This window comes from Taudactylus pleione, unplaced genomic scaffold (assembly GCF_031769625.1).
Source record: "Taudactylus pleione unplaced genomic scaffold, aTauple2 ptg000454l, whole genome shotgun sequence".
Classification (NCBI taxonomy): domain Eukaryota; kingdom Metazoa; phylum Chordata; class Amphibia; order Anura; family Myobatrachidae; genus Taudactylus; species Taudactylus pleione.
Genome location: NW_028284856.1, coordinates 4,519,317 through 4,533,860, shown reverse-complemented (window position 1 = coordinate 4,533,860; position 14,544 = coordinate 4,519,317). Strand labels below are relative to the sequence as shown.

At 41.0% G+C, this 14,544-nt stretch overlaps 1 protein-coding gene across 3 annotated transcripts in view; it reads right to left on the bottom strand.

Annotated features, from left to right (window-relative positions):
• Positions 1-14,544, bottom strand: part of SLC4A4 (solute carrier family 4 member 4) — a 309,463-nt gene that overhangs the window by 87,176 nt on the left and 207,743 nt on the right. Inside the window, exon 8 of one of the 3 annotated variants that reach the window (XM_088448352.1) lies at positions 10,632-10,727. The exons of the other annotated variants lie outside the window; for them this stretch is intronic. Within the exon in view, the coding sequence (XP_088304478.1) occupies positions 10,632-10,727 (96 nt within the window). The remainder of the gene's footprint in view (positions 1-10,631; positions 10,728-14,544) is intronic. 3 annotated transcript variants of the gene reach the window in all.

Here is a 14,544-nt window from a genome sequence, read left to right as displayed (position 1 = left end):
AGCCAGCAAGAGAGAGGTGTCTGAGAAAACTAGGTGGGAGACACAAACTCTCGCTCAGGACTAAGGTAGCAAATATAATTTATGCTTGAATAAAAGGTGGGAGAATTAATTAAAAAAGCTGCACATATCACACAACCCTATCTTAATTACTGGACAGCAAGGGTCTATTTTGACTCCAAGTACCGGTTTTAAAGTGACTTCAGTCTGGTAAGGATGAGCGTGGAGAGGTAGACACCCACCTAAGTGGTAAGTGGGGTTGAAGTGACAATTTATATGTATAACAATCTATCAATATTTACCAGCATTTCAAGGACATACATGAACATAAATAGAAATAGACAAGTAGGAACATTTGTAGCTAAAATATTGGAAATGCAGCATTCACAACCTGCAGTTAAGTAATGTAAACAGCATGCCATGTTGTCTCAGACCTTTTTATTTGTTCATGATGGATAAAAATGTAACTGCTTTTTACTGTCAGGTTATTTGATTATACTTTACTTAATAGATCTATTTATTATTTAAATATGATGTTGCTCATCAGAATCTGGTATGCATGAAGAGCTTTTAAAACTATACAATCTTAAACTACAACAATCTGCATGTTCTAAGAACTTTAACAGGTTTAGGGCCGAATTCAATTAGCCAGGAAAAGTGGCGTTTAGAGAAAAGTTTTTGCCGATTTGCGCTTTTCGCCTGTTTTCTACTTTTCTCCGTATTCAATTCCAGGACGTTTATGCCTACATGTAAATTTACATGGAAAAAAGGCAAAAAAGTTTCTCCACATATAGGCAGGTGAATTGGAAGTTAAAAATCGCTATTTTGGTGTGCAAATGTTGGGATTTGATCCAGAACCCTTTGGACACCCACCCTAATGACTAATCAGTCAAAAATAATTTAAATACGTGTAATTTTGGGGGCGAAAATTTAAAAAAAGTGTTGGAAAATAGGTAAAAAGTGGGGGGCCTGTTATTTTGGGGGGCTATATAGATGAGACAGGTGTTTTTGAGATTGCAGGAGGCTGCAGCAGGTGTATATTTAATTATTTAAAATCTTAATTTTAGAGACATCTTAATATATTTGTACCCATTTTCATGTACCCCAAATGTAACTACGGTACTTATTTTCTGAAAAAATATTGCTTTCTATCATATTTCCACACATATGCAAATATGTATATAACAGCCCTTTGCCTCAAAATAAGTTCACTAAATACTTTTATTAGGGCTACTACTACTATTCTGTATTGATTTCCAGGTTCACTGAAGCTTTTTATGGGGTACAGACTGATTTCCCCGAAAAAAGATGTCCTTTTCACTAGTTTCGCTTTGTAAAACATTCGCCTATCCGCGTTTTCGTCTGGGGACGCGCATGGAGAAAACATTGCGTCAAAACAGGCGAATGAGGCAATTCATTCCGTTTTTAACCAGACGGCACTTTTTGCGGCTAATTGAGTCCGGCCCTTAGTTGGTCATGGTTACTGCATTCTCAGTGGACTTCCCCAAGTCACTAAGCATATTTTCTATCCTTCTTTAGTCAATAAGCTTACTTAAAAGGATAACACTTACAAGGGGCCAGCATAGCGAAGCAAAACGTCGTACATACTCTAAGGGATAAATTTATTAAGATTTGTTAATGGTCGATTTGGTGTTTCTCAGAAATTTGGGTGCGATTTTACAAATCAGAGATTTACTAAAGCCCAAATCGACGGCAACTTGCAGGTTAAACACGACACATAAGTTTGGCTCAATACAACATTGGACCAAACATCATATTACTAACACTGACTCAAATACAAATCACAGATCTGAACGCTCTCAGCCAATCAGCGGGCGCTGCCACAGAAATCGCACGCTTATTGGCTGAGAATAGCCTGACTCTCAGCCAATCAGCACTATAGTGCAGAGAACCACTGGCATCACTAGCTGGCCACACCAAGTGACACCATCTGAGGGTTGGCCACAAAATAGCATAGCTTCTCTGCTATTTTGGTGTCACCCCCTCTGATGGTGTCACCGAGCAGCGACACTGCAGAGAGAGGCAGGGGAGAGGCTGGGGTCCGCCCAGCAGCTGCTGCTGCACTGGGAAGCCGGGCTTTAGTGACAATTTAAACCTTTCAATGGCAGCAGTAGCAATAATGTATTTTGTTTTAGAAATATCAATCCAGTTATAGTCCAATTATTTTTAATTGTATACAGGGGCCTCGGAATAATTGTATGTTGGGGAGGGCAACATAAAATCGTTCCGGTGCCCCCCTCCCCTTCTCCTCCCCCTCCCCTCTCCTCTCAACCCCCCTCTTACCTAAGCAGCGGCCGCGTACTGTCAGGGGCTGTGCTTTATAGTAATAGGCTGCACAGCCCCTGCACACACGGAGGAGAAATGTAATGTGCGGTGTTTTAACTTACAGACCGCACATTACATCTCATCCATGCAGTGCAGGGGCTGTGCAGCCTATTACTATAAAGCACAGTCCCTGACAGTGCGCAGCCGCCGCTCCTTTGAAATGCTTTGGGGGACGCGATCCACCCCTCCCCCCCTGTTCCGACACCTGTATACAATATATTTTAAAATTGTGTTTTTATGGTAATATCTTAAAGAGAATAACTTGAAGGAAAAAACATCTCTCACATCTCAATGTAGCATAAAAAAATAATTTGGAAAGCGACCAGGACAAATTAGTGACTTTTAGTCAAAACTCCATATTTTATTTGTTATCTTTTTTTTTTTTTATGTACTAGATCAACGTTGATCATCAGCCCATATTCTAATAAGATGACCCTTACAAATAATAGTTTCAAACTTTCTTTAGGTAGTTAAGATAAAAAAGACCCCATGAGGGCTGAGAACACATTATACTGCATAACCCGAAAAATGAGCTCTCTCTGTATGTCCAAGTCGTAGAAATACAAAATCTACTTGTAATTCATGTGGGATCATAAATAACATATTTAGTACTTATTGTGCCAGGCAACAATGTGATTACTGTCCTGCTGTGAACATTTGTCATTGAAACATATTTAAGTAATAGAAATTGCCTCCTGTATCTGTCATTTCGCTCCCGTACATTTTAAAGCAAAAATAACAGCATAGATAAATGAGCATAATTATTTTTTTGCGCAAATTAATAAACAGCAACATAAGTTTCAAAATTGAGAATGCCTAGGTTTAACAATAATTGAAAAAAGCACCAGGAGCACTTTTCTCGCCCACCAGAAGAATAATAGGAACAGGTAAAATATGGTCCTTTTACTGCTTTAAATACTAATTATTGAAAGTGTGCCATTATTCTACAGAAGGAACACAAAACAGTGAAAAAGAATAGGGTTGACACCTGACAAAAACAGCTATGTTCTTGCCCAATGCAATTACACCTCAAGTGCTAAATATTCAAGCTATCTCTATAATGGATTGTAAGATTTCCATTACACACCACCTGGCTGTCTCTAAGCATTATTTTCAGCACTTCGCACAAAATTATGTACATTTAAGATGCATTACTAAGGCCTTGTTAACAACACGCTAATTAAACAGCTTGACAGTGGGTTATTTAATTGATTTGCATCCAAAAGTTCTAATAATGAACCCTGAACTGGTGGTACTTTTTCAGATAAATTATATGAAGCTGATTTTAATAAACTGTAAGGTTATAGCTACAGTAAATGGTCAATTTTCAGTTCCCCAGACTACTGCCACTTTCAGACAAAGTCCCGGCTTCAACCGGGCTCGGACCCGGGACACCAAGCATAGGTTGAAGCTGGGCTACCCCTTTTACACATGGGTGACAACCCGGGTTATTCCCAGGTCGCCACTCTTTACACGGGACCTGGGTCTTGCAGTGACCTGGGTCTCCCGTCAGGCAGCAGGACGCTTGGAGATTATGTAATCTCCAAGCGCCAATGAGCCAGTCAAGCGGAGCCTGTTAGGTATGACCCAGATCATCGTGACCCAGGTTATTCCATTCAGACTAGAGGCAACCCAGGTTGGACTTGAGAATAAGCAGGGTCACAGACCTGGGTCATCCCCTTTCACATATAGGCCCGTATTCAATTTGGAGCGAAAAGCAGTTTTCGCGTGTTTTTGGCAAAACTTTTTCGCGGGTGTTGTCATTTTCGCCTGTTTTGGTTTTATCCCGTATTCAATTTGAAGGACTTTCCGCCTAGGTGGAAAGTCAATGTAATGTACTAGGCGAAAACGTTTCGCCTATGAATAGCAGGCGGAAAAAAGTGCAGAATTGGGGTTTTGGGGTGCAACATTGCGGGAACCCCCCTGCAGCCTTCAGACAGTCCCCCGTGTCAAAAAAAAACACTTAAGGACCCCCCAAAAAATGACTTTGAGAAAGGGGGCTAAAAAAAAAAAAGTTGGGGTACAAAGTTAAAAACTAGCGAACTTGACTCTGGGGGCGTCACCAAGTATGCCCCAAGTGTTTTTTTGATTGCAGGTGCTTGAAGCAGGTGGATTTTTCATGATTTTTACAACTACGCTTTAACAACTTTTAAATATGCAGACCCCCATTTTCAAGTACCCCAAATTTGCTGGGATATTTTCATAAAAAAAAACTCCTGAATACTATTCTGCACCACATATTAAAAAACACTATTTAGCAGCTATTGAACCCATTTAAAAACCCCAAATACCTTCAGCAAGTCAAATTGGGGGGTATCATAGTGAATCCCCATGTCAGAGCATCTTTTGGGGGGTGTCAGACTGATTTCCCCAAATGTGACAGCACTTTCCACCTGTTTCAGTTTCACCGGGTGCCGTTTTCACGTACTTTCATATTGAATACGGGGTAAAGCGTGCACGCGTGCGATACTTTTCCGCCTGCCAAACAGGCGAAGTAATCGGAAAGTCCGGGCCCCGAAAAAGTATCGCGGCTTGGCTCATATTGAATACGGCTCATAATCTAAACCTGGGTCGGTGCACCGTCAAAAACCCGGGTATTTAGGTTATGTGTGAAAGAGGTATATGGGGTAGATTTACTGAAGCTTCTAAAAAAGACAAGTGGTGATGTTGCCCATAGCAACCAATTAGATTTTAGCTATAATTTCTCTATTGCATTCTAGAATATGCATTTTATTTTATTTACTGCATATGCATCTGATTGTATATCTGGGGTTCTTGACTGCTGGGTCAAGAACCAAAAATGGTAATTATGCTAAAGCCCCACATTCTTTCTTATGTTAAAATCATATAGCTGTCCAGTAATTATGCACTGTAGAGTGCAAAATGTAATTTTCATTATCACCTCATATCACTTTGATATGACCCACAAAATAGTGACGAAACCTGAATGAGCATGAAAAATTATACCGAACATCACTTCTACTAATACCAATATGTACCTGCACGTCTGAAAAACGCACCATTAGGAATCAATGCTACTTTAATTTTTTTTTTTTTTTTCAGTTTCCTCAGGTAAGGAGTATTAGATAAATCCCTACTGTTTACTTTTGTATTAGCAAAGGTTTGTATAGGTTACATGGCACAAATCACACTACACTAACCTACACTAGATATACATCCATCTTAAATAACTCCTGTTCTATTTCCCAATAATATCTCTCACATTGATCATAAAAATGATCAGCACAGGTTATGGCTGTGTGCGAGTGCTGGCAACATGCTAATCAGAGCAAACGCTGACAGTCCCAGAGTATGTATTATATGTGAAACCTTCAGCGGACGGCGAGATTCAGCCTGGCCGCCCCTTACAGAACACACCCCACACTCTTATTTAAGGTAAGATTAATTAACTTTTTTTTGGTTTCAAGTCTTTCACATGTCCTGATAAAAAGGTCTGCGGACCTTGAAACGTCGTCCTAACTTGTGATGAATTTACATGTCCATGCATGTCAGTGCGCATAAGTGGTATGGCAGACCCCTGAGGAAGGTAGTAGCACACCGAAACAGCTGTTGGGTTGGGACCAGGAATCATGCATCCCCCACTGCCTGTGCTCTGTTAAGTACTTTTTTATGCACTGTTTTTTGCACTTTATATGGATGATGGCATTTGTTGCATTTATTTGCTCATTAAAATGCATTAAGAATTGTGTTTGCAGTGTTGGAGTGTGGATCTATCTTTCTGCATACCTCAATATGTTGAGTTGGCAGAAGAGATAACACTACTATATATATATATATATATATATATATATATATATATATATATTAGGGGTGAGCGGGTTCGGATTTCTGAAATCCGAACCCCCCCGAGCCCCCCAGATCCGAGGCAGATCCGAGTCAGGCTCGACTTTTCCCGCCTGACTCGGATCTGAAATCGAGGCAAAACGTCATCATCCCGCCTTCCGGGTCTCGCGGGTTTTGGATCCAATATAAGGTACCCGCGTCGGCGCCATTTTCTCACTCGGCTGTGGACAGTGAAGAGGGAGGGTGGGAGTTAGGGCTGGCTGGGCTGTGTAGTGTAGTGTAGTGCAGAGTAGTGTTGTGCTATGCTGTGCTGCGCTGCGCTGCTGTTGTCCATAGGGGCTGTGTCCACTACTTCAAAGTCCATAGGGGCTGGCTGTGTTGTGCTGTGCTGCTGTTGTTAATAGGGGCTGTGTCCACTACTTCAAAGTCCATAGGGGCTGGCTGGACTGTGTTGTGCAGTCAGTTCTCCATAGGGGCTGTGTCCACTCCAAAGTCCTGTGCAGTGTCCCAGTCCTAAAGGCGTGCTGTAGTGTTGTCCAGGGGATGCTCTGTCCATCAGGGGTGCTCCCCCCAAGTGCTAAAAAAATAATATTTTTTCTGTGTTTGTGAATTGTGTGCGCAGTAGCCGCACGTGCATCAACAAAGTAGTGCCAAGCGTGCGCCTGTGTCATAAGTAAAGGGCCGGCTGGCTTGACCGTTAAAGGGTGCTGTAACCCCCAAAGTACACTCCAGTCCAAACCCAAAAAATATATATTTTCTGTGTTTGTGAATTGTGTGCGCAGTAGCCGCACGTGCATCAACAAAGTAGTGCCAAGCGTGCGCCTGTGTCATAAGTAAAGGGCCGGCTGGCTTGACCGTTAAAGGGTGCTGTAACCCCCAAAGTACACTCCAGTCCAAACCAAAAAAAATAATATTTTCTGTGTTTGTGAATTGTGTGCGCAGTAGCCGCACGTGCATCAACAAAGTAGTGCCAAGCGTGCGCCTGTGTCATAAGTAAAGGGCCGGCTGGCTTGACCGTTAAAGGGTGCTGTAACCCCCAAAGTACACTCCAGTCCAAACCAAAAAAATATATATTTTCTGTGTTTGTGAATTGTGTGCGCAGTAGCCGCACGTGCATCAAAAAAGTAGTGCCAAGCGTGCGCCTGTGTCATAAGTAAAGGGCCGGCTGGCTTGACCGTTAAAGGGTGCTGTAACCCCCAAAGTACACTCCAGTCCAAACCAAAAAAAATAATATTTTCTGTGTTTGTGAATTGTGTGCGCAGTAGCCGCACGTGCATCAACAAAGTAGTGCCAAGCGTGCGCCTGTGTCATAAGTAAAGGGCCGGCTGGCTTGACCGTTAAAGGGTGCTGTAACCCCCAAAGTACACTCCAGTCCAAACCAAAAAAAATAATATTTTCTGTGTTTGTGAATTGTGTGTGCAGTAGCCGCACGTGCATCAACAAAGTAGTGCCAAGCGTGCGCCTGTGTCATAAGTAAAGGGCCGGCTGGCTTGACCGTTAAAGGGTGCTGTAACCTCCAAAGTACACTCCAGTCCAAACCAAAAAAAAAATATTTTCTGTGTTTGTGAATTGTGTGCGCAGTAGCCGCACGTGCATCAACAAAGTAGTGCCAAGCGTGCGCCTGTGTCATAAGTAAAGGGCCGGCTGGCTTGACCGTTAAAGGGTGCTATAACCCCCAAAGGGCACTCCAAACCAAATAAAAAAATATTTTCTGTGTTTGTGAATTGTGTGCACTGTGGCTGCACGTGCATCAACAAAGGAGCAGCGCCAAGCGTGCGCCTGTGTCCCATAAGTAAAGAGCCGGCTGGCTCATTTCTTAAAGGATGGTGTTACCCACAAAGTGCACTACTCTCCAGCAAAAATAAAAAAATATTTTCTGTGTTTGTGTGCGCTTTAGCCGCACGTATATATCAATATAACATAAATGGAGGACCAAACTTTCTCTGATAAAAATAAAATAGGGAAAGATCAAGAACCACTTCCTCCTAGTGCTGTTGCTGCTGCTGGGAGTTGTTCATCATCCCAGAGAGGAAGTAGGAACACCACTACTTTTACTAAACAATTGACCCTCCAACAGTCCCTAGCGATGAGGATGAAGTACGACAGCAGTCATCCTGAAGCAAAACGTATAACTGAGGCCTTGACTGCTATGTTGGTGTTAGACGTGCGTCCGGTATCCGCCATTAGTGCAGTGGGATTTAGACAATTGATGGAGGTAGTGTGTCCCCGGTTCCAAATCCCGTCTAGATTCCACCTGCATCCTCCAAGCAGCAGCGACAAGCGTGCGTCTGTCTGTTAAAGGGTGGTGTAACCCTCAAAGTGCGCTCCACAAACAATAAAACAATTCCTATTTTTTTTTTCTGTCTTTGTGAACTGTGTGGGCTGTAGCCACACCTGCATCCTTAAAGCAGCAGCGACAAGCGTGCGCCTGTCTGTTAAAGGGTGGTGTAACCCTCAAAGTGCTCCAAAAAATAAAAAACAATTTTTTTTATGTTTGTGACTTGTGTGCGATGTAGCCGCACGTGCATCAACACAGTAGCAGCGCCAAGCGTGCGCCTGTGTCATAAGTCAAGGGCTGGTTTGGACATCTGGTCCGGACTGAAGGACGTGCCAACAATTTCTGACAAGTCTACTGTCACTGCATATGATACTGTCCTCAAAGCAGCAGCGACAAGCGTGCGTCTGTCTGATAAAGGGTGGTGTAACCCTCAAAGTGTGCTCCACAAACAATAAAAATATTCTTCTTTTTTTTTCTGTCTTTGTGAATTGTGTGGGCTGTAGCCGCACTTGCATCCTCAAAGCAGCAGCGACAAGCGTGCGTCTGTCTGTTAAAGGGTGGTGTAACCCTCAAAGTGCTCCAAAAAATAAAAAACTATTTTTTTTATGTGTTTGTGACTTGTGTGCGATGTAGCTGCACGTGCATCTTTAAAGCAGCAGCGACAAGCGTGCGTCTGTCTGTTAAAGGATTACATCGGTGACAGCATCCAAGTAGGCATGTCAGACAGTCCGTACCTGTACTGGCAGGAAAAAGAAGCAATTTGGAGGTCCCTGTACAAACTGGCTCTATTTTATCTGAGTTGCCCCCCCTCCAGTGTGTACTCCGAAAGAGTGTTTAGGGCAGCCGGGAACCTTGTCAGCGAAAGGCGTAGGAGGTTGCTCCCACAAAATGTGGAGAAGATGATGTTCATAAAATGAATTATCAACTCTTCCAGGGAGACCAGCCTCCAGAACGTACAGAGGGACCTGTGGTTGTGGATTCCAGCAGGGACGAATTAATACTCTGTGAGGATGAGGATGTACACAACACTGAAGAGGGTGAGGAATCGGTGGATGAGGAGGATGAGGACGACATCTTGCCTCCGTAGAGCCAGTTTGTGCAGGGACAGATTAATTGCCAGCTTGTTTTGTGGGGGCCCAAACGAACCAATCATTTCAGCCACAGTTGTGTGGCAGACCCTGGCGCTGAAATGATTGCTTTGTTAAAGTGTGCATGTCCTGTTTATACAACATAAGGGTGGGTGGGAGGGCCCAAGGACAATTCCATCTTGCACCTCTTTTTTTTCTTTGCATTTTGTACAGTTTGGGGCCTAGTTTTTCAAACTGCCATCCTGTCTGCCACTGCAGTATCACGCCTAGATGGGTCACGTGTTTGTGCCGCCCACTCGTGTCGCTTAGCATAGTCATCCAGCTACCTCGGTGCAACCTTTTGGACATAAAAACACTATTGTGAGGTGTTCAGAATAGACTGGAAATGAGTGGTAATTAAGGTTATTGAGGTTAATAATAGCATAGGAGCAGAAAAACCTACAAATTCTGTGATTTTAGCTGTTTTTATGCTTTTTTTCAAAAAAATACAGATCCAAAACACAAAACCCAGAACCCAAAACACGGAAGGGTGGTTTTGGCAAAACCAATCCAGATCCAAAACACGAAGAAAGATCCAGATCCAAAAAACTAAGTTAATATATCAAGCAGTGAAATCCGAACCCACTCACCCCTAATATATATATATATATATATATATATATATATATATATATATATCCTTGATTAGAAGTTTTACTTGCACTAGAAAGCTTTCCACATTCTGACAACCTTATTAGACTGATTTAATGAATTGGCCTGTACGCCTACCTGCAACATAAAGTAAACTAGTTACCTCTTATTTGACTTCTAATAGGTAGTTCCCACATTCCGATAACTTTATTTGTATACTGTATATTGGCATGTACACGCCTCTCTGTACGTTGACTATATACAGTACATTGCTTTGTCTTTCTAGCTTGTTTACTTTTGCAGCTTTGGAGCACTTCTGTGGCACACCGAAGGCCAACAAAAAAAACAAGCAGATGTTTAGGTAGATAATTCTTTTTAGGCAGAATCAACAAAACAATCCTTAAATGCAAACTTATACTTGATGATGGATATTTATTTTCTTATCTAACTAACACATTCCCCACAACACACAATTATCCCCAACTTACTGAGCCATCCCATGCTGGGGCTGCGCCGCACTCGGAGATCGTCATCCGACATGCGGGTTGCCAGGCAGGGCACAGAGTTCTCTAGAGGGCTACGTGCTAGTGCCACAAGCAGAGGAAAGTGCGAGAGAAGCAGCAGGAAGATCAAAAGGAAAGCAAAATAAAAGTGAGAAAAACAAAGGAAAGAGACAACTAAAAGCATTGAACATGGGCAGAAAACTGCACAGTATAGTAAGTGATTTAGACATTTTGTGTTTTTTTCTATACAGTATATTTCCCAGATGTGACAGTCATTTTTGGGTTTTCTATTGTTCAACTTGTTTTCTCAAGAACTAGTTGCTTTCATTGTTAGGGAAAAAACAGCATTAAGAAAACCCAGCAGTGGTTTGGAGTAGAGTGTACTGGCTTATTACTTGTCTGATAGGAAACTAAGTTAATATATCAAGCAGTGAAAATAGTGGAGATGTGGACCCGGGTAGAGGTTGCCCATAGCAACCAATCAGCTCCTACCTATCATTCCATAGAATGTACTTGATAAATGCTACCTCAGAGCTGATTGGTTGCTATAGGAAACTTCTCCACTAATCCACTTCTCCACTCTTTTCACTGCTTGATACATTAACCCCTTACTGCTTTAATGACTTTGGTCAAGTAGTTTAGCTTTGTCAGACACAATTTATTACAACACCAATAAAATCAAATAAATAATTGATAATTCCATGTTGTATTACGAGTATACCTGTGCAGTCCTCATAACACACAGTCAAATTAAACACTGAAAAAGGTATATTACTCAGAAAAAGGTATATTACTCAGCCAATGTGTAGAATAGTATAATATTAGAAATGTGATAATTCAACATAAACTGGAGAATCCATTTATTACGAATCACAGATTCACCAACTGAATTATCTAATTCAATGATCACCTTAATGAACAAGTTCTGGTAAGTACGTTTGACTTTGTGGGGTAGATGTACTAAGCCTTGGAGAAAGATAAAATACCAACCAATCAGCTCAAACCTGTCATTTTTCAAACACAACCTGTAAAGTGACAGTTGGGAGCTGATTGGTTGGTACTTTATCACTCTCCACTTTATCTCTCTTCAAGGCTTAGTACATCTACCCGTGTCTCTAAATGAAATTTTCACACATTGGTGATATACAATAAGAACAAATGAAGCAAGGACACTTCTTTTGTAAGATTAGAAAACAGAACATAAAGTAACAAACACAATTCAGTAAAGTAGACGGCTTAACAGAAAGAAATGTTCTAAACAAACTATTAGAACAGGTAAACAGAGTAGAAAGATAAACTGATTCACATTAAAACATTCACATATATAACACAATAATATATCATGTAAATCATCTACTCATTTTGGTGTTTACAGTAAATGTACTGAGTTTATGTGGATTAATTCAGTCCATAAAAACTAGCTATTTTTTTTATAGAGTCTTAATTATTATATATTTTATATTGTAGTCTATGTATAGAATATATAAAAACTTTTATAGAGTGTCTCTGTCCTTTTGCCCTTGCCTTTAGACTTAGAATTCTGATATTGGACTCTCTCCATTCTTGGAGGTATATGTAATTGCCTGTGGACTGCAGGCATCGGCAAGTCTAGTGCAAGACTGCCCGATGTTGTAACGTAGCAGTCATTTAAAAGGCATAACCAGATTGATTTTGCCTTTTAAATGACTGCTACTGTACTTTAAAACATCAGGCAGTCTTGCAGAGGACTTGCCGATGCTGGAAGTTTGTAGCCTATTACACGTATATACCCCCTGGGCTCTGTTTGCAAGATCTTGAGCTTGGAGGACCCAAGTCATCAGGAGAATGGTTTTAAACCACCAGGAGAATGCTTTTAAATCAATATGTATTTTTATTGGTTTGGTATTTATTTTTCAGGACAATCAGGACCTTGTTCTGTAACTTACTGGGATAAAAAATATTTGTAGGGGTGGATGTGAGCAAATATAGTAAATGGTATGTGCTCAAGAACCAAGCTGCGATTACAATCACACAGTCACTGAAGGTTTATAAATGTGTGTGCTAAGAAAAAAAGTGAATTATGGCTTTACATTTCATCTTGAGTAAGATAGCGGTGTAAATATAATTATATCATGAGATCTTAATAACAATAAAGAGTTTATTTTGGGATTATAGAAAAGTATGATAAATATTCACACTTTCTAAAATGTGTGCTTTACACATGAGTCAAAAACAGTGTCAAGATTAGGTCACACTCTTCATGATTGTTCTGAAGAGTCTAACAATCTCCCTGATTGGACCTTATCTCCACCATGTAGCTGTTATATACATTTCCCTGCATTGGTTATAAGACACAATGATCCCTATGACTACATGCATTTTCATATAGTGTTTCTCATGGCCACTTATATGGAACAAATTGTTGTAAAACACAATATGTGAGCAAGCCCTGAAAAGTATCAGTGTTTTCATCAACAAGTTGATCATAATAAGAGCTTTCGGGCCCATTTACTTTTGGATGTAAGTAAATATTATGACACGCCTCTCAGACGTAGCAGTACGCGCCCACTTTACTGCCGCGCTCATAGGTGGCGCCTTCACAAAATCTCTGAAATGCTTTTTCAAAAGTAGGCAAGTTTGGCTTAGGTTGGGGGCACAGATAATTAAGATATGTATTAAAGTTGGTGAGGAACACAATAATTTATGTCAGCAAAGTGTTTAAGGGCAGAAATACTAAATTCATGGATATAATGTCTCCATATGACATCCTTTCAATCAGCCACCAAGTTGTCAAATGAAAAAAATGATAGTGCAGTTTAAATGTATGCAAAATATGTTTATTCTGTTGTGCACGACCCATTACTATCCCAATGCAAAAGGAGAATCATAATTAAATAAATAATCTACAGTGCACCAAATGTAGATGTAATGTACAATTCCAATTTGTCTTCCCAACTGTCTTCAATCAGTGCAGTATGTTTGTATATTATCTTAATATCACAAAAAATGAAAGGACCTACTGTTAGATTACTCATTAAATGAATACAAACAATATAGAGGAAATGACAATAAAATAAAGTAACATGTTCATAATATACACTCTGCTCATAGCTGGAAGTTACTGGTACGATTATTTACAAGCATTACATAAATCCCCTGATACACAATACTTTATTAAACACCACAGTACCGTATAAAGGCCTGTCTGCACAAATAAGAGTGGCACATATACAGTAACAGGCTATCACCTATCAGGCTATCACCTAACAATGTAGGCATGCAACCCTAATTCCATCCAGCTGTAGGAAATTATCTGGCTACATCACAAATGAAAATATTACCAACATATAAATACAAATATACACATATTACATATGTATGTACCAAAACACACAAACACACACACACATATAATGTGACAGATGCCATAAGACAAATGTATCTAACAAAGAATCACTTTTAGCATGTTAGCCACATAGCAACATGCAGTGGGGTTGGGTACGATATCCCGGCGGTTACCAACCCCACGGTCACAATACCGGCTGCGGAATCACGCCGGTAAAAATCCTGATAAATTTTAGTGAGTAGTCTAACCCTAACCCACCCCTCCTGCAGCCTAAGCCTTACCGGCCCCTTTTGCTGCTTAACCCTAACTGTCCCCTTCGGCAGCCTAACCCTAACCGTCCCCTACCAAAACCTAACCCTAACCCTCTCCCTAGTGCCTAACCCTAAGATTCACCATCAGGATTCGCCGGTATTTGGACGGTCAGGATTCTGCTGCCGGTATTGTGACCGTCGGGATGGGCACCACCGGGAGCCTGACTAAATCCCATGCAGTGAATACAGCAAAGCTTTGTGGCAGTAAACTAGTTGAATCAATGCTATGAAGACAGGCTTGGGCAACCTTCAGCAATTATTG